General features: G+C 43.0%; 1 protein-coding gene across 2 annotated transcripts; it reads right to left on the reverse strand.

The window, feature by feature from the left end:
* Positions 1-320: 320 nt before the first annotated feature.
* mfn2 (mitofusin 2) lies at positions 321-25,606 on the reverse strand. 2 transcript variants are annotated; one of them, XM_055892514.1, is made up of 18 exons: positions 25,394-25,606; positions 21,286-21,464; positions 19,495-19,630; positions 19,123-19,285; positions 16,492-16,616; positions 14,976-15,084; positions 14,745-14,852; positions 9,459-9,612; positions 7,963-8,030; positions 7,614-7,735; positions 7,324-7,450; positions 7,122-7,226; positions 6,418-6,520; positions 6,057-6,280; positions 4,266-4,421; positions 3,849-4,045; positions 2,903-3,037; positions 321-2,028 (listed from the first exon to the last, which is right to left on the reverse strand). In XM_055892514.1, the coding sequence occupies exons 2-18, from the start codon at positions 21,458-21,460 to the stop codon at positions 1,959-1,961; spliced, it is 2,277 nt and encodes a 758-aa protein (XP_055748489.1). In that variant the 5' UTR covers positions 21,461-21,464; positions 25,394-25,606; the 3' UTR covers positions 321-1,958. The 2 variants fall into 2 exon arrangements, with proteins under 2 accessions (XP_055748489.1, XP_055748490.1); XM_055892515.1 differs by lacking the exon at positions 25,394-25,606 and adding an exon at positions 24,585-24,749.
* Positions 25,607-26,061: the final 455 nt, after the last annotated feature.

Genomic DNA, 26,061 nt, shown 5'->3' on the forward strand with positions numbered 1-26,061 from the left:
TTTCTTCTATATTACATTCAACAGCAATTTAAATAAGTTATCTTTAATCACTTTAAATCCTATAGTTCTTTAATTAAGCACTATATTTCCATATCCAGCTCCTGACAGGTGCAAGGGGACTCATTACTGTGATTTACAGCCAATAAAAATGTATCTTAAAGCAAAAGAGCTAATTGGACTGTAAATGTCATTATCCTGTGTATTCAATTATGCTCCCCGAGCTGAAACTAATGTTAATCAATACAAGTCACTGATTCCACCATAACGCAGATCCCTGCAACTCGAAGGGTTAAGCAAAATAAACACCTTCTCCATACACATTTCATTCTTCATCGACACTTCTTTAATGCACTTAACTGTATCTTTTTACATTAATGGTTAACATGACAACAAAATTACAACAGTCACTGCATGCAAGTTTACACATTACAATCTACCTCAAACATCTATCCAACATTGTATTTGCTTTGTAACCAGGGTGAAAATAAACTAAAAGCCAAATTGTCAAGTACAAAAAATTAAACAGAAGCAGCAAAGTATAAAGTGCACATTTTCATTCAGAACTTTCCAGACCACTTTCCAACTGGCTTGGCCACGACCCAACGCACACACACAGCCAGACATATACCTGAAGGACAACTGCCATTAGTGACACTATTCAGAGACATTAAGGTTGAGAGACATTTACAAGTCATAAATAGGCCTTTCAATGATAGTGCTAATGCCTGAATATCATATCTTTAAAAAAAAAAAAAAAAAAGGAATATGCCAACATAGCAAGTACATGTACCTTTCGCAATCTAAAATCTCACCTGCTAAGAAGCAAGGCTTTGGGGGGCAGAGGTTTGATCACGATAAATAATGGTGCTGTTTCCACTATAACGATCCTTTAGAGTCGCTATGATGAAAAAGCACAGGGTCATGGACCACACACTGCAAGTCCTTTTTTAGAAAGATCCTTACTTGTAGTTTATTTGCATTTGTCATTTTAAATAGAAGTCTGTTTGTAAATGATTATAAAGCCCAAAAGGGTTGTTTAGTGTCTTAGCACTAAACAAGCAGTCTAAACAGCTACGACTTCTCAACAATGATCGCTGAATTGGTCCAAGCAACAGCTCGGACAGAGCGTGATCCACTCTGTCCAACACTGATTTACATGGAGCAGAAAGACAAATCAAAGCAAGCATGACATAACACAGTGCACGACCCCAAGGCATGAGAGTGCATTCAGAACGGACTAACGTCTCCATCACCTAGAATGCTAGTCTACTGTTTCATATAGCCAGTGTTTCATATCGCCAGTGTCATTTCATAGTCTGAATATAGAGTTACCACCACGCCGTGGTGCAGGAAGCTTATAGGAATAAATCACTTTTGCATTTCTGCTGCACTTTTGGATGTTCCCTGGTATTTACAACTAAAAGGTTTTGTTTTTTTCGTGACCATTTCAGGGTGGCACTTAATCATCTTCCGTGTTCAAAGGCATGTAGCGTCAAATCAAGTACACAAACGATATGCAACCTCTTCTGCAACGCATGACAACATATCATATGGCTGTATTTGGTATCAAATAAATTCCTCTTCCATAAAATGCACTGATAAAATATGTTATCTTTAAATTAAATGTGAGCGGCAAAAAAATATTCTAAAATGTCCTAAAGGAGAGAGTGAATGATTTGAAGGGCCGTCCATGTCTAGCAGGGTTGGGTGTCAATTCATTTTCAAGCCATTCCACTTTTTTGTGTGTATTATTATTTTTTTTTACAATATGCCATTTTCAAATTCATCCATTGAATTTCAGTTCACTTCCTGATTTGACCACATTGAAAACCAAATTGACCCCGACCCCATTGTCTAGGTAGCGAGGACTCTCCCTCTGGTTAACACAGGACAGTCTTGGTCTTTTCGCGGTCAACGTTCTCTCCACGGTTCATCTCACGGCCGGTCAGTGGTCACTTCTACCGGCCCTGCTGCAAGTACTGCTGGGTGAACATGTTCAACTCACTGTCCAGCCAGCCAGCCTTATTCCTGCCAGGGGACAAGGCAACACCATACTCAGGTACAGAGATAGGTACACACCATCAAGACAGTAGTAGTGCCTTGTCTTCAATGAAAACAGATGGTACTTTAATATCACACTGAACAAAAATAAAAATCGCAACATCCAACAATTTCAAAGATTGCGTTACAGTTCATATAAGTAAAATCAGTCAATTGAAATGTATTCATTAAGCCCTAATCTATGGATTTCACATGACTGTAAAAAATTGGAGGCGGCTTATGGTAGATAATTTCTCTCTGGTAACAGCTCTGGTGGACATTCATGCAATCAGCATGCCAATTGTATGCTCCCTCAAAACTTGAGACATCTGTGGCATTGTATTGTGTGACAAAACTGCACATTTTAGTGGCCTTTTATTGTCCCCAGCACAAGGTGCACCTGTTTAATGATCATGCTGTTTAATCAGCTTCTTGATATGCCTGTCAGGTGGATGGACTATCTTGACAAAGGATAAATTGCTCACTAACAGGGAAGTAAACAAATTTGTGCAAAATTTTAGAGAAATAAGCTTTTTGTGTGTATGGAACATTTCTGGGAACTTTTATTTCAGGTCATGAAACATGGGACCAACACTTTACATGTTGTGTTTATATTTTGGTTCAGTGCAGTTATGCCCAATCATTTTTTCCCCTTTACTATGAGCCCGTTGAGAGTTGAAGTTATTGAGAATGCCAAGGAGTCTTGATCACTGAGCAATGTTGACTGAGCAATGTCCGAAATGGTACCCTATCCCCTATGCAGTGCTCTACTTCTGACCAGAGTCTTTTGGGCACTTGGTTTTATAGGGAATAGGGTGCCATTTCAGACGCAACCAGTGTGTTACTGAGCGTCATGTCTTACCGGAGCAGTTTGGCCTTGCTCTGCAGTGCATCCAGCAGCTCTATCTTCGTGTTCATGTCGGTGATCTCATCCTCCAAGTTCTGCCGCGTCACGTCCACCTGCTGACACAGCTGAGCAAAGGTGCCGGCCAGCTCCCTGCACAGACAGACACACACCCAGCAGCTCAGAGCCACGCAGTCTCAACTCTACTTAGTGAACTCGCTGAACAAGATTCCTATAGAGCCATGTCAACTTCAGCAAGTCCTCAAGCGTTTAGGCATTTTGAGGAATAGCGCTCTGAGATTCAGGGGCCATATGTGTACCGAGCATCTCTGAGTAGAGGTGCTCATCTAGGATCGGTTTCCCCCATCCGTGTCATTTTAGGCCTCGTGATATAAAAAACGAAAACTGATCGTAAATCAGGAGTCCTTGGGTCCTACTTACGACTGTTAAGTCAGCTTTGTTTTCAAAATGACCTACAACTGCAAAGAGCAATAGGCTCACTTGGTAGCTTATAGGCAAACCGGATCCCACTGCCAGTCCCTCCTCTCACCACCAGAGGGCCTCTGAGGCATGTTCAGAGAACAACTCCCACACTGCAGGAGACAATCTATTTATATAAAACAGGCTTACATAACGTTGTGTGACAGATTGACTGGCCAGTGGTTCTATGAAGAGGCTTTAGCAAATTCTATACTAGCTGTCAAACATGCAGAACTGAACTACGGAGAGTGGCAGTGTGGAGCCCTGCCAAACATGCCATCTCTTTGTTGAGGGGATTATATTGGCCTTGTAAGACTCAGTTGTGGTGGCGTAGGAGGGCAGATAGAGAAATAGATGGAGAGCAAATGGATAGAGGGAGAAAGAGGGATAGATAGGAAGAGATGGAGAGAGTAGATGTAGTGAGAAAAGGAGTGAGTGAGTCAGACAAAAACAGACCACTGTAGATGGGGTGTCCATTACTCACTGCTGAACCTGGTGGCTGCAGTTGGAGCCGGTGTAGCTGACGATGAGCTGCAGCTTCTCGCTGGCATAGTCCACAAACTGGCGCTTGAAGGCCCTCTCCTTGGCCTTGGTGGTCCAAGTGAGGCGCTCGTACACGTACAGCAGGCCGTACAACCCGACCGAAAGGGCAATCAGACGCCAGCCCACCGCCTTCCAGATCTGGCACACACATTTTCAATACTTAGATTTTCAAATGAACCGTTGCTGAGTGCAAATGAAGAAAATACATTTCATGCCTGGGTTAAACAGGGAAAAACACTGAAAGTGTCAACTCCTTTCCAACTTGTTTTCGGAGACGTCACTTTTGGTTTAGGGCCTTGTCAACAACCATTTGCACATTCTGTAAAGCCTTCACGGAGTGCGTTTCCTCTATCCTTACCACACCACCGACGACTATGATGCCCATGGATGTACGGGAGGTGAGGGAGGCCAGGCCGGTCACCATGGAGACCATCAGCTCCTCCTGGGTCATGGAGTTCTGGGGGAACGGGGGCATGCTGGTGCTGACCGGGGTGAGGGCCATAGGCCGAGGAACCTACAGGACAGACACCAATTACGTATATAAACCCGGCATAGCTGATGCTACGTCTTGACCAATAAGAGCCTTTAAAAGCCACCGTTACGCCATTATCATACTCCTCCTTTCGGAGATTTGATAAACGGAAGTGAATCAGGGGGGGGAAAACGATATTCCCACATTAAAATAACCAACTGGTCAACAATGCCACAATGTGCGGAATATGGATGCAGCCAGCACCAATTCAAGCGATGTGGGAAGATATTTCATTTGCAAGTATCGAAATGATTAGTGTAGTACTTTATGATCCATTTTAAGAGAGACTGCTCCTGACAGCTTGTGGTACGGTATAACCATAGCAACGCACGTAAGCAAATGTCTGTATGCTAGCTAGCTTACAAAGCGATATTAAGCACAGATGACGTGGCAATACGTGTGTGCAATTTAACTGCCATTCTTATGGATTTTCTAATAGTCCTTTCACAGCTGTTGAACAAATATTGTGCAATGACAATGAATGTAGTTAACGTCAGCAGCCAGCCTGGTGCTGCTATATGACATGCTGTATGGAAAGAGGTCACCAGTGAACTCCGTGTTTACAGTCTATAGACGGTTAGCTGACAACGTCACAAAACGACGTGCGCCCTTCAAATGGGGCAGAAGTCAGCGTGCTGTTGTGATCCTGGAGGACCAGATTGCCTGCAAGAATGACAAGCTGCCATGTGGGGAACCGTAAGTGGCTCGTTTCAGCTCATTTCACTTTGTTCTTGATACCATGTCTTGTTTTGAGGCGTTTTGACTGGATTTCATGTCAACGTCATTTTGGCAAAAATTCACTAGCTAACCAACAACTGTAACAAATGTATTTGAGAGACAAGTGCTCATTGTGCAAATGTATGTTTTCAATAAACATAGATGGAATATAGCTTACATGTCAACAATCTCAGCCAACCCAGTTCGTTCTGCCCCATAGTTGCGCACACGTCGGTTTTGTTGCTAAACAACCAACCCATCCATGAGGGAACCAGTTCCTAGGTTTATTGTACGAATAGTAACTCATGGCTCTTTTTACTGGCTTCATGGGGGATTAACTTTACGTCAGAGTGATCTCAAAGCACTGAGCAAGCACAGGAATAAGAACCCAGAATGGAGTATGGATTCGCCCCTTGTTCCACTGAGAAAGGTATTATTTTATCTTCTCTCTTTACAGGGACAATATGCTTTTCAAACAATAACAAAGCGGTCACCCAGCCAATAACTTAAATAGCTGAGGGATGATGCTGGAGAAATGTAACCACTCAGACAGAGCTATGGATGACCATCCATGAGATCAAAATGATAGTTTTAACCAGATTTTGAGCCTATACAGTGTTTGCTTACAATTACATAACTTACAAACAAAGGAGTAAAACAAGCTTATATTTATTTTGGGGGTACTGATGGGGTAAGAAAATGTAACTAAACTCGAGGCATTGTAAATTATATTCTTTAAGAATAAATACATTTAAAAGTCGAGAAATTGAGGAAGCGATCACAATGACGCCTTTAGGGTCAGGATTGGGGGCTGGTGTAAACCTGATCCTAGATGTGTGGTGAAGGGCTTGCTCTACCTAACCCTTTTCTTAGGGAAATAACACACACACACACACACACCTGGTCATTGTAGCCCATGAGGGCACGTCGTGTGTTCTTGGGTCCCAGAAAGCGGTTGACCAGCATGGTCCAGCCCAGGGAGAAGTGGAAGCCAATATCCTCCTGGAAGTCACTGCACAACTTGTCGCAGGCCAGGTCGTAGCTGAGGGTGAAGATCTGCTGCCGCGGCACCAGCTTGTCCACCTGCTCCTGGACCGGCCCCGGAAGCAGGGGCTTCAGACCATCTGAGAGAGGGGATGCTAGTTGACAACATCTCCACGTGGTTTCACAATTGAACAACAATTTCATTTACTGTGAATATTTCGGCCAGTGTTCCTTTAAGAATGGGATGGGTTTTGGAATTGTGTGCTGCGGGACTGACCGATCATCTCTGTCTGGGTGGACTGCAGGGCAGCGGTGATGGCTGTGGAACACCTCTCAGACATGTTCCTGCCCAGGCCCTCCTCAATGTGCCTGTGTAGCTCCTGGAACAAACACACACACACACAGTACAACATCACCACCACAATCTCAAAGGTTCAGTCCAAAATGGACACCCTATTACGTATGTAATGCACTGCTTTTGGCCTGTCCCTTACACTACAGCCACTTTCAAAATGGGCACCCTATTCTGTACATAGTACAACACATTTGATCAGAGAGAAAACAGAAACTGTACAGTATGACATTCTGAACACACACTAAAATATAAAACAATCCAAGTTCATGTTCATGGAAGTTTGCCAATCTGAACACACCCTTAAATGTCAAAGGGTGTGTTCAGGTAATTCCCTGCAAGGGTTGTTCTCAGAGAAGATAGACACCAGGACAAAACAGGCCCTAGGGAGAATTCCACTAACACTCTGAAAAGGATTGAGGCCTACGGCAGCCCATCCTCCTCCTAGAGACCTACTGGGTATGCAGGCTTTGTTCCAGCCCTGCTAAAAACACTCGATTCAGCTAATCAAAGTCCAGATGACAGCCGATTAGTAGAATCAAGCATAAACACCCGGTAGCAAAAGGAGCGGGAGGAGGTGTGTGTGCGAGCGAGCGCTTGTTTGTGTTGGAGGCCAGGGAATCACTCACGTTCTTGTACACCTTGAGCACCACCTGAGACGGATGGAAGTCCATGTGGAAGTCATCCACCAGCACAAAGAGTCGCCTGATCTCCTCTGCCATGGCATTGGACACCTACACACACACACAGGGTGTGAGGGAAGAACAACGTTCACTAGACCATTCTTAGAATTCAATCGTAGCGTGGCAGCCCGTTTTAAACGTGACCTACCTGTCGCTCTACTTCCTCTGTGATCTTCTTGATCTTGCTCTTGCAGTCCAGCGTCAGCAGGTCCAGCTGTTTGTCAATGAACTCCATGCGGTCCTGGCGCTCCTCCCTGGTTTCTAGGCAGTGAATCCTGAACACACAAGGTTCACAAAACATGGAGCACAACTGGTTGCCTCGCACGGCAGCCGTTCCCTATCGCTTCCATCATATCGGTTCAAATGAAGGAAAGGAGACACGGAAGACATTTTGACAATTGAGGCAGCCTGGGTACTTGGCATGACACGAGAACTCACCTCTGCTCCTGAGCCGCCACGTGCACCGAGTCCATGATGAGCCGTAGGGTCTCCGAGATCTGCTTGGCCCTCACAGTGTGCTGCTCAAACTTGGTCTTCACCGCAGACTGAGAGATACACTCCTACAAAAACAGGGAAAAATAGAGCGTTTCATAAGAGGGCCTAGTGAATGGACATAAATATCCTGATACGTTCAATGGCTTTCAACTGTCGAGCTCACGGTCTCCTAACTAGAGCATGCACCAGCACTTGAGCAGAGTTCGGTACATCTCTAATGGGAACCTAGACGAAGTATTGTAAACTGTATACCCCATTCACTCCGAGAGGTTCTTTCATTAGAAAGGCTTACCTCGAAGCGCCGCTCAAAGTTCTGGAACTCAAACATCCTGGCCTGGAATCCCTCGGCCAGAGCACCACCTGAACAAGTAAGGAGTGTGTTTATTATTTTAGGAAAAAGGGTCATTTTTCCTGGATATTACATCGTTTTTCTCTGAATGTCTACCTGAGTGGCTTACAGTGCATTCGGGAAGCATTCAGACCCCTTGACTTCTTCCACATTTTGTTAGGTTACAGCCTTATTCTAAAATTGATTCAATAAATCTCAATCTACACAGAATACCCCACAATGACAAACCGAAAACAGGTTTAAACATTTTTGAAAACGTATATAAAAAAAACAAATAGCTTATTCACATAAGTATTCAGACCCTTTACTATGAGATTCAAAAAATGAGCTCAGGTGCATCCTGTTTCCATTGACCATCCTTGAGATGTTCCTACATCTTTATTGAAGTAAACCTGTGGTAAATTCAATTGATTGGACATGATTTGGAAAGGCACACACCTGTCTACATAAGATCCCACAGTTGACAGCGCATGTCAGAGCAAAAAACAAGCCATGAGGTCGAAGCAATTGTCCGTAGAGTTCAGAGACAAGATTGTGTCGAGGTACAGATCTGGGGAAGGATACCAAAACATTTCTGCAGCATTGAAGGTCCCTAAGAACAGTTACCTCCATTCTTAAATGGAAGAAGTTTGGAACCATCAAGGCTCTTCCTAGAGCTGGCCAAACTGAGCAATCGGGGGAGAAGAGCCTTGGTCAGGGAGGAACCAAGAACCCGATGGTCACTCTGACAGAGCTCCAGAGTTCTTCTGTGGAGATGGTTGTCCTTCTGGAAGGTTCTCCCATCTCTATAGCACTCCACCAATCACGCCTTTATGGTAGAGTGACCAGACAAAAGCTACTCCTCAGTAAAAGACACATGACAGCCCGCTTGGAGTTTGCCAAAGGGCACCTGAAGGACTCTCAGACCATGAGAAACAAGATTCTCTGGTCTGACGAAACCAAGAATTAACTCTCTGGCCTGAATGCCAAGCATCACATCTGGAGGAAACCTGTCACCATCCTTACGGTGAAGCATGGTGGAGGCAGCATCATGCTGTGGGCATGTTTTTCAGCGGCAGGGACTGGGAGACTAGTCAGGATCGAGGGAAAGATAAACGAAGCAAAGTAGAGAGAGATCCTTGATGAAAACCTGCTCCAGAGCACTCAGGACCTCAGAACGGGGCAAAGGTTCACCTTCCAACAGGACAACGACCCTAAGCACAGCCAAGAGAAGGCAGGAGTGGCTTCGGGACAAGTCTCTGAATGTCCTCGAGTGGCCCAGCCAGAGCCCGGACTTGAACCCGATCGAACATCTCTGGAGAGACCTGAAAATAGCTGTGCAGCGAGGTTCCCCATCCAACCTGACAGAGCTTGAGAGGATCTGCAGAGAAGAATGGAAGAAACTCCCCAAATACAGGTGTGCCAAGCTTGTAGTGTCATAGACAACTGTGTGTATGTACCTGCTTCTGGCATCCCCTGGGCCTTCTGAACACGGGCCTGTAGGACCTCCTTTGCAGACACAAAGAAGATGCGGTCACTGGCCTGGGCCCGGTCCACCACACCCAGCTCGTCCACCAGGAAACTGCTGCAGCGGTCCATGTGCTGCCTCCTCACCTGGGGGGGGGACAGAGTGACAGAGTGACAGGGAGACCGGGTTCAATAGAGCCATTTCCTGTTTACCATCAAACGTCACGTTCGAGTGATGTGTGCGCATCCCGACGTAAAAAAGCTCTGTAGCTGGATAGCTGAGGTTGATGTCAGGACCTTGACAAACTTGCAGTGCGTGAGTGAGGACCATGAGGACATGCAAGACAATGGCTATGTTCAACAATATTATTAATCTAGGATATTGTACCTTGCCTCACTGGCATGTAGTAGGTTGAGGTTATCAAACCTCTAATGACATATGTAGACAGTCTGATTACATGTTAACTCACACGAGCGCTATTTCAAGTTGCAAGTGGTCATATCAACTTCCATGTAAACAAACCTCTTTCTGATGCGCACGCAACTTTTCATGACAGGGTCACACACACACAGCAGGAAAAATTACACATACATACACACACACACACACACACACACTAGTGTAAACCCAAGCCTACAGGCACATGCTCCTCCTTTAACAAATTGTATTGGCAGACCTGAAATGGTCACAAAATATGGTATGTTCACTAAAGGGCAGGGACGTTACCAGTATCGCGATACTTGTTAGTGTCGTGCCAAGGAAACAAAAAAGCCAAGCAGTATTAACTTCTTTAGGAAAACGGCCCTAATGTTGAAAACAAACAGCATCCAGACGTACAGCAGGTTTTAAAAAGGACCAAAGAGTCCAGTTCATGTTTTTATTCTTCCCCATGGAAAAAGTATTGTGATACTGGCATCGTTTACAGCCCTCATGTTCAACCTGACATTTATTTCAAAGGCATAAAGCCAGACCGAGGGCAGTCAGTCCCAGTTCAGTCACCTGGCTAATCTCCAGGTGTCCTCAGATTATGTGTTGGGTTATATTATATCAAACATCTGAAGTGTTTCCCTTGTTGGACGACTCAGATAACTGTTAAAAATGGATAGTTCACCTAAGTTACCTAAAATGTCCATAACCCTTGAGCAAGGCACTTTGACCTCAAATTGCTTCTGTAAGTCTCTCTGGATAAGAGCACCTGCTAAAATGACTCAAATGTAAATGTATAAGTTATTAATTAGACTGTGGTGGATTACAACCTCTCCTGGCCCATAGAAGACGTTCAAGATAAGGAAACATCCCACTTCTTTGGGTGAAGTGGACAGCACAGGGAGAGGTGTGTTGAGTATCACAAGTCAGAAAGACAGGCAGTCCCACAAGGTCTCGCTCAACCACCGGCATGATACGGCCATGTGAGGTGCAACCCTATACTTGAAATCAACACTTGGGCAGACCCTAGTGCCAACCCTACCTCACCATTAACTTAATTGCTGAATCTAATACTGTACTCTTGCAGGCAGTAGTTACCCCATGTACTCGGCTCAACCACGACCCAGAATCTGGCACAAACCCATCTAGCCTCTCCTTGTATAATGTTACCCGGAGCACCTTTCACCTATTCCATTTATTAGTGCAATTATTAGCCCAAAAAAACTATGCTAATGCTCCCCAAAACACTGGTATTTGGTGTAACCGTGATCTAAGGGTCAAAGCTAACGCTAACTCACCTCAGAATTCTCATTATAACCCTGACGGCTAATTCTAACTCATGAGAGTTAACAGTTCATTTTCTTTCACAATGGACACCATTTTAAAACCATCCAAACGCCATTCGCAAACCAGATTCAGTTGGTAAGAGAAATTCAGTCAATAATAGAAATAGATTGTCCACCAACTATTTTAAATACTATTTGAGAAGGTCCGGTCTGGGGATGTGACAAATGTCAAAAAAATTACAAACTTCTCTCGTTCAAACGATAAAAAAATAAAAAATGACGTGAATTCACAATTCAGATATGGTCCTGCGTATGACCGCTAGAGGGCAACGCAAATCAACCTACCTCAGTTCTGGCTACCTACCATAGGGTTGTCACTAGTTACCACAGCCACAAAGTCATAAAAGCTGTCTGTTTCTACAATTGATCTTCTTAAAAATGTGATTTTAAACCTAACCACATTGATAACTTGATGCCTAACCTGGCTGGTGTGTTTACAGACATATTCAATCAATCCTTATCCCAGTCTGCTGTCCCCACATGCTTCAAGAGGGCCACCATTGTTCCAGTTCCCAAGAAAGTTAAGGTAACTGAGCTAAATGACTACCGCCACGTAGCACTCACATCTTTCATCATGAAGTGCTTTGAGAGACTAGTCAAGGATCATATCACCTCCTCCTTACCTACCACCCTAAACCCATTCCAATTTGCTTACCGCCTTAATAGGTCCACAGACGACGCAATCGCAATCACACTAGCCTATCCCATTTGGACAAGAGGAATACCTTTATTGAGAATGCTGTTCATCGACTACAGCTCAGCATTTAACACCATAGTACCCTCCAAACTCGTCATCAAGCTCGAGACCCTGGGTCTCGACCCCGCCCTGTGCAACTGGGCCCTGGACTTCCTGACGGGCCGCCCCCAGGTGGTGATGGTAGGTAACAACACCTCCACTTCGCTGATCCTCAACACTGGGGCCCCACAAGAATGCGTTCTCAGCCCCCTCCTGTACTCCCTGTTCACCCACGACTGCGTGGCCACACCTCCGACTCAATCATCAAGTTTGCAGACGACACTAGTAGTAGGCTTGATTACCAACAATGTCGAGATGGCCTACAGGGAGGCGGTGAGGGCCCTCACTGGTGTCAGGAAAATAACCTCACACTCAACGTCAACAAAACAAAGGAGATGATCGTGTACTTCAGGAAACAGCAGAGGGAGCACCCCCCTATCCACATCAACGGGACAGTAGTGGAGAAGGTAGAAAGTTTTAAATTCCTCGGCGTACACATCACGGACAAACTGAAATGGTCCAACCACAGACAGCGTGGTGAATAAGGTGCAGCAGCACCTCTTCAACCTCAGGAGGCTGAAGAAATTCAGCTTGTAACCAAAAACACAAACTTTTACAGATGCACAATCGAGAGCATCCTGTCGGGCTGTATCACCGTCTGGTACGGCAACTGCTCCGCCCATAACCGTAAGGCTCTCCAGAGGGTAGTGAGGTCTGCACAACACATCACCGGGGGCAAACTACCTGCCCTCCAGGACACCTACACCACCAGATGTCACAGGAAGGCCATAAAGATCATCAAGGACAACAACCACCCAAACCACTGCCTGTTCACCCCACTTCCATCCAGAAGGCGAGGTCAGTACAGGTGCATCAAACCTGGGACGAGAGACTGAAAAACAGCTTCTATCTCAAGGCCATCAGACTGTTAAACAGCCACCACTAACATTGAGTGGCTGCTGCCAACATACTGACTCAACTCCAGCCACTTTAATAATGGAAAAATGGATGTAATAAATGTATCACTAGCCACTTTAAACAATGCCACTTCATATAATGTTTACATACCCTACATTACTCATCTCATATGTATATACTGTAGTCTATACCATCTACTGCATCTTGCCTATGCGGTCGGCCATCACTCATTCATATTTTGTTTTTAATGTACATATTCATATTCATTCCTTTACATTTGTGTGTATAAGGTAATTGTTGTGAAATTGTTAGGTTAGATTACTTGTTGGACATTACTGCATTGTCGTAACTAGAAGCACAAGCATTTCGCTACACTCGCATTAACATCTGCTAACTACGTGTATGTGACAAATAAAATTTGATTAAAACCGAAAAGCAACAAAAATTCATGAATCTTTACAATATAGCTAATTTTGACTTTGTGGTTGTGCCATCTAGTCCAAAACCCTACCAGACGGCGCTCACGTTAGTGTTCCCCACCCATTCAGCAACAATTCTCTGCTGTGTGCCGCTCCTCCATGTTCTCACTTCTCATTGTGATGGATCGTTGCAGTGATATATGCAACAGCGTGTTCATAGACGTCCAGCAATCTGTTAACGCCACGTATGGTGCGTTTTGTACAATTTCTCCATCCGGACCGGCACAATTTTTCAACATGGCATCTTGTGGTATGTTTGTAGACATTCCATTAGGGCAACATTGAAGCTGACATCCTCTACCTTTGACAATGGCTGCATATCAAATGCAATCATTTCTGTAATCGGTGTTGTGATTCTCTCAGTCTGTCCCTTATCGCAATACTGCCAGCAATGGGTTGTGTCTCACGGTCCCTCCCGTTCAGCAATGCACCTGTACTGCCACAGTAGCTCAATTTCACCTCGTAAAGTTTGCATTTCACCACCTTCTCCTTTAAAAACTTCTCAAAGTATTGCCATACAGGACTTAGCTGCTGTCGCTTCCCTGTCTCACTGACAATTTTTCCAACTGTTAACAACGATGACGTGCGGAGCGCTTTATATCCGTGGCAAATCATTTGAAAGATGCATATCTCCTCCTACTAATGTAACAATGCTACAAGTATTTTATCAAACATTTCCGCTTTATGATGATGATGCAGGACCTGTTAGTGGCGGCTCTGGGATCCTAATTCTGTACAACAACAAAAAAATGAAGTTTTAGAAACGTTAACAATCCCAATTTCGTTTAAACGTCACACCCCTAATCCGGTCACATACATTTCCTTGGTTGCAAAGGTCCAGATGGTTATTGTCATTCACCAGCGCAGCCAAAGCCAAACCAAACTGTTCACGATTAAAATGTTGCAGTTTTAAAGCAAATTTCCTGTAATTCTATACCTTTTGCCATGGGGCCAACAGAAAATGTTGCCGTTTTAAAAGCTCATGAAAAACCATGTCTTGTGTGTTTATATGATACCGGGGGGGGGGGGGGGGGGGGGTCGAAGCCCGTCCGAGTTCCTACATTTATTTATATATTTTTTAGTAGTCAGGGCCCGCGGTCTGTAATGAACCAGTGTTTTTCTTACATGTCAATATGTCAGTGTATTCTTTCTGTTGTGAAAATGTGATTGTATTATAAAATTGTTTTGTAAATGTTAAAGACTCTTGGAAGATTAGTCCTAAAATAAAATACGTTTAGCCCTGACTGCCAACGCTAAAACTAACCTCAGGGTAACAAATGACTGCCAACGCTAAAACTAACCTCAGCGTAACAAATGACTGCCAACGCTAAAACTAACCTCAGCGTAACAAATGACTGCTAATGCTAACTCACCTCCTCCATGTACTCCGGCTCCGAGGCAGATGCATCCCAGCGGTTGTTTAAGATGAAGATGTTTGGACTGGAGAGACGCTCGTTGACCTTGTGGAAGAATGACTTCTCCTGCAAAGAGTAGCATTTGTCTATTCAAAATCCAATAAACCCTCAGACACCTTGACTGGCATTTGGCCAACATGCAAGTTCGGGCAGAGTGGATTTCTTTCTAGAGAGAAACATGTTTCTTACCGTCTGCATCAGAGTGGACTCAGAGTTTGCCACCAGGACAAAGACGTCGGCGTCCAGGCAGAACTTGTCGATCCAGCTGTCGAGCTCTGTCGTGACATCAATACCGGGGCTGTAGGAGCAGAATTATGGGATGACTTCAGGTCACAAGGCCACAGTAGAAACTATACTGAACAAAAATAAATGCAACATGAAACAATTTCAAAGATTTTACTGGGTTACAAGTCATATCAGTCAAATGAAGTAAATGACTTAGGCCCTAATCTATGGATTTCACATGATTGGGAATACAGATATGCATCTCTTGGTCGGACACCTTAAAACAAAAACAAAAATAAGAGGCGTGGATCAGAAAACCAGTCAGTATCTGGTGTGACCACCATTTGCCTCATGCAGCGTGACATCTCCTTTGAATAGAGTTGATCAGGCTGTTGATTGTGGCCTGTGGAATGTTGTCCCACTCCTCTTCACTGGCTGTGCGAAGTTGCTGGATATTGGCGGGAACTGGAACACGCTGTCGTACACGTCAATCCAGAGCATCCCAAACATGCTCAAATAGGTGACATGTCTGGTGAGTATGCAGGCCATGGAAGAATTGGAACATTTTCAGCTTCCAGGAATTGTGTACAGATCCTTGCAACTTGCATTATAATGCTGAAACATGGGGTGATGGCTGTAGATGTATGGTACAACAATGGGCCTCATACTGTGACAAGATCCTCTCTGTGCATTGAAATTGCCATCAATAAAATGCAATTGTGTTTGTGGTCCGTAGCTTATTCCTGCCCATACCATAACCCCACCGTCACCAGGGGGCACTCTGTTGACAATGTTTACATCAGCAAACCGCTCGCCCACACGACGCCATACACGTGGTCTGTGGTTGTGAGGCCGGTTGGACGTATTGCCAAATTCTCTAAAACAACGTTGGAGCCGGCTTACAGTAGAGAAATTAACATTCAATTCTGGCAACAGCTATGGGGGACATTCCTGCAGTCAGCATGCCAATTGCACGCTCCCTCAAAACTTGAGACATCTGTGGCATTGTGTTGTGTGACATAACTGCACATTTTAGAGTTGCCTTTTATTGCCCCCCAGCACAAGGTGTACCTGTGTAATGATCATGCTGTTTAATCAGCTTCTTGATATGCCACACCTGTCAGGATCATCTTCGCAAAGTAGAAATTCTCACTAACAGGGATGTAAACAAATTTGTGCACAAAACTTGAGATAAATACACTTTCTGCGTATGAAACAATGCTGGAATCTTTTATTTCAGCTCATGAAACATGGGACCAACACTATACATGTTGCGTTTACATCTTTGTTCAGTGTATATGAGGATATTGTAGTTTGTAGAAGAGGAGTAGGCATACAAAGTTTAAGGGCGAAGAGTGGTACCCATTCCAACATTAACCTCCGAGCACTTCCAGAGGACCCCTGGTTGTGCTAAAATAACAATGCCAGAAGGGAATGGTCTACCTGATCCTTTTAGATGTGTGGTGTGTGTTGCCCTCACCTGTCCACCAGCACCAGGTCGTCCCTAAGCAGGGCACACTTGACTTTGGGCCACATGACACACACCAGGCTTCCTGCATCCAGGTCCTCATCCTGATGTAGAGCATGGGCTAGCTGGTTCACCGTCTGAGAAACAGTGAGCGAGACAGAAATAGAAAGTGATTGCGCAAGAGAGAGACAAAACATGCAATAACATGTGTTCCCATTTGAACTTTGACTACATTTGATTGTATGAGTTATTGTAATAAAAGGACAGATTACTAGGAAGGAAATAGATTTATAATCTATTGGCATGTGTCCCTAGTTAAACCCATAGCAACGATAACACGATGACATAACATATTTCCATAGAGATAAAGATTCTATGGAAAAAGGTTGCATCAAAAAGGTTACTCATCTGTGCCAACAAATAAAGTAGCCAGGCAGAGATTTTTCCTATGAGCAGAGCGTAGATCTGTGTTGATCATTAGCCAGCGGAAATGACCGGCTTTCCGGGGTTTAGTCCCCATGGGGAGAGGAGGCCTGGGAAAGCTGTTAGCAGCCAGCATGCTTCACCCAGACCTACAGTACAGTCAAGAGTTTGGATACACCTTCTCATTCAAGGGGTTGTATTTTTACATTGTAGAATAACAGTGAAGACATCAAAACTATGAAATAACACATATCATGTAGTAACCAAAAAAAGTGTTATATTTTGATTTGTTTATATTTGAGATTCTTCAAAGTAGCTACCCTTTGCCTTGATGACAGCTTTGCACCCGCTTGGCATTCTCTCAACCAGCTTTATGCAATGCATTTAAATTAACAGGTGTGCCTTCTTAAAAGTTATTTTGTGAAATGTCTTTCCTTCTTAATACATTTCAGCCAACCAGCTGTGTTGTGACAAGGTAGGGTGGTATACAGAAGATAGCCCTATTTGTTAAAAGACCAAGTCCATATTATGACAAGAACAGATCAAATAGGCAAAGAGAAACGGCAGTCCATCACTACTTTAAGACAAGGTCTGTCAATACGGAAAATTTCATGAACTTTGAAAGTTTCTTCAAATGCAATCGCAAAAAACATCAAGTGCTATGATGAAACTGGCTCTCATGAGGACCGTCACAGGAAAGGAAGACCCAGAATTACCTCTGCTGCAGAGTTACCAGCCTCAGAAATTGCAGCCCAAATAAATGCTTCAGAGTTCAAGTAACAGACACATCTCAACATGAACTGTTCAGAGGAGACTGCGTGAAATCAGGACTTCATGGTGGAATTGCTGCAAAGAAACCACTACTAAAGGACACCAATAACAAGAAGAGACTTGCTTGAGCAAAGAAATACGAGCAATGGACATTAGACCAGGGGAAATCTGTCCTTTGGTCTGATGATCTCTGCATGTGTGGTTCCCACCGTGAAGCATGGAGGAGGTGGTGTTATGGTGTGGGGGTGCTTTGCTGGAGACACTGATTTATTTAGAATTCAAGGCACACTTAACCAACATGGCTACCACAGCGGTACACCATCCCATCTGGTTAGGACTTACACAGCTGGAATGTGAACACATGATAAGATCGGCTGAGAGCATTCAGGGTTGCTGGTGTTTTGTTGATTCTGTTGCTATGTTTGGACACGTGGGTCAGTAACAGGTTTGATCGGGATGCATGTCATAGGCACGCAGCCATAACTGGGTCATAAACTACAGTCAACAGAGAAGGGGACGATTCTGGGCTCCTTTAGGTGATTATGTGATACATTGCACCAACACTTCGATACGGACAATAAAAAGTTACCGGGATGCTGGTATTTTAAAGAATAAAAAAACATTGATAAGAAGTAGCTTAAATTCAAGAAAAAAAACATTCCATTAAGAGATGTCTACTTTCCAAGTGACAAAGGTGTGGTACTCATTAAACTGTGGTGCAACTGGCTAAGAGAGTTTTGCTTGTGTACAATAAAAAAAAAATAGGTGCTGAATAACCAGTGAGAGTCATGGTTTTGACAGAGGACTATTGGTTTACCGGGCCACCCACCTTTTACTGAATAAAACAACGGCTCAACAGAAAGCCACTGTGACAGATCTGACTTCATCTTCTGTAGGACAAGCAGAAATGTATTCATACAGTACAGACAATTACAAGCCACCTGTATTTTAATCCTGTTTACTGCTGTTATACTTAGATGGGCATTGCATCACAGGAATTACAATGCCTAAATTAAGATGGGCTTGGGAGATTTGAACACATCAAAAGGTTGAGAGCATGTTCTTGTCTCAACAAACTACATTCAATTTAAATCTTAAACTTACTCTAAAGGATTTGTGTGTTGTGCTGAGCAAACCCAGAGGAAGGCGCAGTGTTGAAACGTTTGTATCTTCAATGCATTTTTGGGAGGACACATGTGCGACTTTATTTGTCATAAAGTATGTTTTTTCCCCCCATTAGTCAGCGCCTCGCAAACTTATTGGGTGTGTGTGCACTTAGCTAGCGTGCTAAGAGTTCAGAGAAGTCTTCCAGGGTGCAGTATCCAACTTTAAAGAGCTTTAAGTAACGTCTTGTATTTTTACCTCCAATTAATTTTATTCCAAAAAGGAAACACTTGTCCCTGTTGCTTTTTAAAAAGTTAATCTTTAACCTCGTGTGAAGGTACTGACTTTGATGCTCTTCTTCTCCTCTGATCCCTCTGTGAGCAGGAAGGACTCGTTGCCGTCGGTCCCCTCCACCTGCAGGAAACAGTTGGTGGTATGTCCTATCCCAGAGGGGAGCACCTTATCACACAGCATGGCGTTGATCACCGAGCTCTTCCCGTTACTTGTCCTATAAAGTAGAACACACTGAGTGAGGAACATTTAACACAGGTCTAGAGCATTTTCCAGAAATGTGCAGTAGTCCGACCCATTTTTGGAGAGACAAAATTGATTGTGTGATTCATTGAAAAATGAATAGCGGGGAAAACATGCAGCTTCCGAACTCCAATGACTGGTGGCGGCATTGCCAGTGGTCATTACGCGGTGGAGGGAACGTACCTTCCGAAGAAGACACACTTCATGTGTCTGCGTGCCAGCACCTCTCCGATCCCTGCCACCTTTGACAGGTAACCGTGCACTTCCTGAACCTGCTCCTCTGTAGTGACCGGGTCCAGCTCCTCATTCCTATATGTGTCTGTGAGCGGTAGAAAAAAATAAATCACACAACCATTGTAAACCCCTAGGAACTAGACTAGAGGTCGGCCGATTAATCGGAATGGCCGATTTCAAGTTTTCATAACAATCGGTAATCGGCATTTTTGGACACCGATTGTGGCCGATTATCCTGCACTCCACGAAGAGACTGAGTGGCAGGCTGACTACCTGTTACGCGAGTGCAGCAAGAAGCCAAGGTAAGATGCTAGCAAGCATTAAATGTATCTTATAAAAAACAATCAATCTTAACATAACCACACATGGTTGATGATATTACTAGTTTATCTAGCTTGTCCTGCGTTGTATATAGTCGATGCGGTGCCTGTTCATTTATCATTGAATCACAGCCTACTTCGCCTAACAGTTTATGATTTAACAAGCGCATTAGCTAAAAAAGCACTGTCATTGCACCAATGTGTACCTAACCATAAACCTCAATGCCTTTCTTTAAAATCAATACACAAGTATATATTTTTAAACCTGCATATTTAGTTAATATTGCCTGCTAACATGAATTTCTTTTAACTAGGGAAATTGTGTCACTTCTCTTGCGTTCCGTGCAAGCAGTCAGGGTATATGCGGCAGTTTGGGCCGCGTGGCTCGTTGCAAACTGTGTAAAGACCATTTCTTCCTAACAAAGACCGTAATTAATTTGCCAGAATTGTACATAATTATGACAAAACATTGAAGGTTGTGGAATGTAACTGCAATATTTAAACTTCGATAAAATACGGAACGGTTCCGTATTTCACTGAAAGAATAAACGTTTTGTTTTCGAAAAGATAATTTCCGGATTTGACCATATTAATGACCTAAGGCTCGTATTTCTGTGTGTTATTATGTTATAATTAAGTCTATGATTTGATAGAGCAGTCTGACTGAGCGGTGGTAAGCAGCAGCAGGCTCGTAAGCATTCATTCAAACAGCACTTTCATGCATTTCCCAGCAGCTCTTCGCTGTGCTTCAAGCATTGAGCTATTTACAACTTCAAGCCTATCAACTCCCGAGATTAGGCTGGTGTAACCGATGTGAAATGACTAGTTAGTTAGCGGGGTGCGCGCTAATAGCATTTCAATCGGTGACGTCACTCGCTCTGAGACGTTGAAGTAGTTGTTCCCCTTGCTCTGCAAGGGCCGCGGCTTTTGTGGAGCGATGGGTAACGATGCTTCGAGGGTGGCCGTTGTCGATGTGTCCCTGGTTCGCGCCCAGGTAGGGGCGAGGAGAGGGATGGAAGCTATACTGTTACACTGGCAATACTAAAGTGCCTATAACATCCAATAGTCAAAGGTATATGAAATACAAGTGGTATAGAGAGAAATAGTCATATAATTCCTACAACCTAAAACTTCTTACCTGGGAATATTGAAGACTATTGTTAAAAGGAACCACCAGCTTTCATATGTTCCGAGTAAGGAACTTAAACATTAGCTTTTTTACATGGCACATATTGCACTTTTACTTTCTTCTCCAACACTTTGTTTTTGCATTATTTAAACCAAATTGAAACCTAGCTGCCAGTAGAACAGGCAAGTGTCAATCAATTCCACAACACAAAACATTGTGCTTTTCATTGGTGTAAACGAAAGCCAGCTTTATCGACCACAACTTGTGGTAAGGTGGAAAGCTAGTAGCTACCTTCCAGAAAATAGGAGCTTTCTTTGATGTACGCGGCCAGCTGCTCGAAGATGCCGTTGATTTTCTTCTTGGCCGTGACAAAGTGCTTGAGCGGGCTGGCGTTCACCTCCGCCATGAGTCTTTTGTCTTTCTTGCCAATAGCGTTGGGGTTAGGCCGCGTGAAAACCAGAGACATTGCACTGAAAAAGAGAGCAAAGAGTCAAAATGAGAACAGATCATCCTAGGTAAAAAAATAATAATAAAAAGAGGGGGAAAAAAGGATGAAATGATTTACAAATGTAGGCTGTCACTAATACGTAGGCCCTAGCTTCCTCTGAAACGGTGATGGCATTGGAAGGATAGGCTTAGCGAGCGACTAATCCCAACAAAGTCAAAACCCAGGGAGAAAATAAAACAAAGCCAAATCCTTATCATATTCCAGTTGATAAGGTCTTTAAAAAAGATAATACCATGTTATGTGATTAGGCTACATTTCTTAGCCTACCTGCTTAAAATACAAGTTGTAGAAGGCATTCGAAGTGTTTCAACAGTGAAAACGGAAGGAATGACAAGACAACTTACTAGTCATATAGTAGCATAACAATGGCTTACGTTGCAATGAAAAACTAAACTTCATTAACTGACCCCTACTTAAAACATAGGCTACATTGTTCATTGGGGAGTCAAATGTAGAGTAGAATGGTCCTTTGAATGCCAGCTGCTAATAGGAAAAATGCTGCTCTGTTCAAAATGGTGAGGATGTAAACAATACATTCCCTCTCCTATTAGGATCCCACAGAATGGAAACCGGGATGTTTCCAGATCCCTTTTCAGCTAGTAAGCCTAGGCTACAGGCTAATATCCACTCTAAACTTTTTTTTTACAGTTTACTTTTTCAGGAGATTGCTTTAGATTTGGGTACCATATGCAAGCAAGACAGATTGTGAATATTTTTGGAGCTGAACGACACACCTCATTATCAGATGACAATTACACAGGAGAAAAGTCAACTTCAGAATGAAAAGCAGCTAGAATAGAATCCATTTAGTTTCCATAAATAACACTGACAAACAAAAGGCAATGGTCAATCAGCTGACTTTGAACTTGTGATTGGGGGGGGGAAATCAATAGTTACATATGGGGATATTATTTAACGCTATAACGCAATATTACTTTTGTGTTAGTTGGCTGTAACTGCATCAAAAACGCCACTATTTTTCCCACATATCTTGTTCTCTATCTTTTTCAATAGTGAGCGAATTTGTTTTCAGCACTTATTTCCATGACGGATCAAAAGTTGTTTTCTCATGGCTCTCTTGTCCCTGTGGGCAATTCCACATTAATAGAGTGATGCCGCGACTCAGATTTTTCACTTTAAAATATTTAATCAGTGCAGATGAAAAGTTTGGTAACAGAATGACGGCACCAAAAGCACAAACTGTCATTATTTTAACAAACTTCGCATCTGCACTGTTCTGCGAGGAAAATGTGTTTGTCAAAGTTCGAGGATTTTCTTTTTTAAATTAGTCCTTGTGCATAGAGTTGTTGTTTTCACTTTGAAATCATTGGTTTTTGTTTGGCATACATTTTAAAGTGAATAAAGCGAGTCTCAGCATCACTTTGTTACCGTGGAATTGGCCAAATGCAGCAAACATATGGTGAGCAATATTTTTGGAACATCAAATCACAATAAATCTTGAGAATCGCAATAGGCCTACATATAGTATCAGCACCTGAGTATGCTGATAATGTCGTGTCGGCAGGTAGCCTAGTGGTTAGCGCATTGGGCCAGTAACCAAAAGGTTGCTAGATCGAATCCCCGAGCTGACAAGGTAAAAATCTGTCATTCTGCCCCTGAACAAGGCAGTTAACCCACTGTTCCTAGGCCGTCATTTTAAATAAGAATCTGTCCTTAACTGACTAGCCTAGTTAAATAAAGGTTAAATTCCCAGCCCTAGTTTTAATCTAAACTAATGACATCGTCATATAGCCTATATTACTCATGCAGTAACCTAGTCAATCACACAACCATCATAAACACATCTCAACTAGGTTCATTTGACTTCCTGACAGATATAAAAAGATAATGTGTCTTCTATCAAAGCATTTTTGTAGTCCTAGAGCCAGAATAGGCCTACAGGTCTAAGCCAAAAAGCACATGCACTGGTACGTGCTCTGCAGGAGTGCCAGACTTCACAGCCAATTGATTGTCACCAGGAGCTCTTGGCACCAGGTTACTAGTGTCAGGTGTCAACCTAACAGAAGCCTTAGACATTTCCATCTGATAATCTACCGAAACTCCATGGTAATCTGTGATTAGAGTGCCTGAGTGAGTTAACTACAACTCCTGAAACCTTATATTTGTCATTTTGTAGAGTTGACATCAGCAAGCAATGCATCAACTCATGATAGCGAACAGGATCTTAGAATGCACTCGTAATAATGATAGTAAAGAGCTCAAAGTACAGAATCTTAATTTATTATTGTTCAATATGATCCTAAACCTACCCAACCCTAGTGACTCAGCCAATGAGTGTTCAACACAGAGAGAGAGAGAGCAGCTCTGTGAGTCACCTTCAGTAGGCCTACACTGTAAGGACAAACATGATTTGCTTTTGGCAGCTGTCCCCATTCCCCTTGTCAGACAGCCGTGGTTCACATGGACTACTGCCCTGTCAGTAATGGCAAAGCTCAAGCCACAAGAATATTGTAGCCCATGTAAAATTCAGATGTCTTTTTCAGCCACAGCCTATTCTTTGCAGTCAATTCTCAATTGCAATCTCAAATGTGTTTTGCATTTAAGCAGTCAAACGTGCAATATCCTGAAAATGTGACTGCTGACATGCAAAACAATTTGGGACTGTATCAAAAGTTGATTTATGGGTAGATTTTCCCTTTAATGTCACTTTCAAGACAAAAAAAAAGTGCTCAGTTTCCCACTTGGAAAATATCAGAATCAACTAATAGGAAGCTATATGCAAAAAGCGTATGCAAATTTTAACTAATGGATTCCTAGTTGTCTTAAAAGCACCAATCAGATTATCTGGTGTATGTACAATCTGTAGCTAACTGCCTGACTATGTGCATAGGCACCACTCCCCCTGGATGACTGCCTGTGATCCCTGGCCGTGACCCAACTGTCCGACGGTGTCTCAGGGAGAGCTAGATATGCAAAAAAATACATTTACATTTCACACTTGTACATATGTGAAAAAGGACAACTATAAGCGGACCCTATTTGACCTTTTGTGTAAAGAGTAGAAAAATTCCCATCAAAAGCGATTCAGCATTGAGTAAAACTGAGGGTAGGTGCCACTTACCTTACCTACTTGTTAGATCAACCTTCAGGGAAAATATTAGGCTAATGTTACTTTATCTAGTTAGCTAGACAAGAACTTGATCGTTACCATTCACCTACATTTCGCAAGAGACTCAGCTGAGGCTGCAGTGGACAAGCCTAGCTTCACTAACGTTACCGCAGTGACCTAAGGGATAATCCAACCTAAAAATTAAACGTGCTACGTCATGATAACGTTCTCATGACTGGAGATAGGGGATAATTTGCCTAGAGATAGAACACAGACCTTGTATATCGTCATGACGAAGTATATATTTCACCGACATGTGCTAAAACGAAACAGTGGACCAAATTAATCAGCTTAGTTTTTCCTTCAAGTACCATCACGCAACGTGATTTTCGCTTCTCGTCTTGTCCTACTCGCCCTGTTTGTTTCTGTGTGAAAGGGCCGTTGGCCTTGCGAAAACTGGAACCACGTTGACAATTGTCAAATGTTATAGCTAGCTAAATATTTCACATGCTGATATTGACTTTGGTATTATTGTGGGGTAGCTAGCTACGTTTGTATAGTCTGGGTTACCCGTCTTTAAGCTAACATCCCACTCCTGTCATTTGCCAAAGACTGGCTAATGGCGGGTAGCTAGCTGCCGTTAACTAACTACAAGTGACATTTGCGCTGGTTTTACAAGTTTCTCTCTGACTTTGGACATTACATAGTTAGCTACAAAGCTAGAAGGCTCCGATGCTTCACGTTGTCTCACGTGAATGTAACAACGTTAGCAGCTAGCTAACATTAGCCAACGAACGTTATCATCACTGGAGAAGTCTTACCACGAAAGGGTGGACTGATTTATAACCAGTCTTCTTGCATCTTGGTCCTTCGATTATAGCAATGGATATGTACTAAAATGTTACAAAATCTAGTTAGCTGTTTTCTCCGACCTAGACAATTAAATGACCTAGCCAATGAATGTAAAAGGAGTAAATTTTGTAATTTTCACGTCCTCCTTGATTAGTTGTGGTGGTTAACTACAGCAAAGGCACATTATCGCCACCTACTGGAATGGAGTGTAACTATGGAGTACCTAAAATCACTGTAAATAGATAAATCAACCATTAAACGTAAACGTGAGCATACAGAAAGTACGCAAATAAATACAAAATATCGATAAATCAACCCATTTTTAAATAATTCCAGATAAAGAAACTATATACGCCTTGTATCTCAAGAGACAATACTTTGTGGCTTTGGAGTAAAATTAAAATAATTAACTACCGGTAGTAAGATCTATCAATAAATATTATCAAAAATATGTATGGAAATAGATTAATCAATAAACAAACTGTAATCACTATAACGACAACACATCAGTTGAAAAGTCACAGCCTAAAAGCGGTTTCCCCATGATACAGATCTAGGATTATTTTCCCCTCCCCCAATCCAAACCTTAACCATTAGTGGGGAAAATGCTAAACTGTCCCAAGATCAGAATCTAAGC

The sequence above is a fragment of the Salvelinus fontinalis genome, chromosome 31 (assembly GCF_029448725.1).
Source record: "Salvelinus fontinalis isolate EN_2023a chromosome 31, ASM2944872v1, whole genome shotgun sequence".
NCBI lineage: Eukaryota > Metazoa > Chordata > Actinopteri > Salmoniformes > Salmonidae > Salvelinus > Salvelinus fontinalis.

Coding starts and splice junctions, on each gene's coding strand:
- mfn2 (XM_055892514.1), bottom strand. CDS start 21,460: ATGTCTCTGGTTTTCACGCGGCCTAACCCCAACGCTATTGGCAAGAAA. Junction 8,031..9,458: donor CCAGGGGATGCCAGAAGCAG/GTACATACACAC, acceptor TTACTTGTTCAG/GTGGTGCTCTGGCCGAGGGA. Junction 6,521..7,121: donor TGCTCAAGGTGTACAAGAAC/GTGAGTGATTCC, acceptor TGTTTGTTCCAG/GAGCTACACAGGCACATTGA.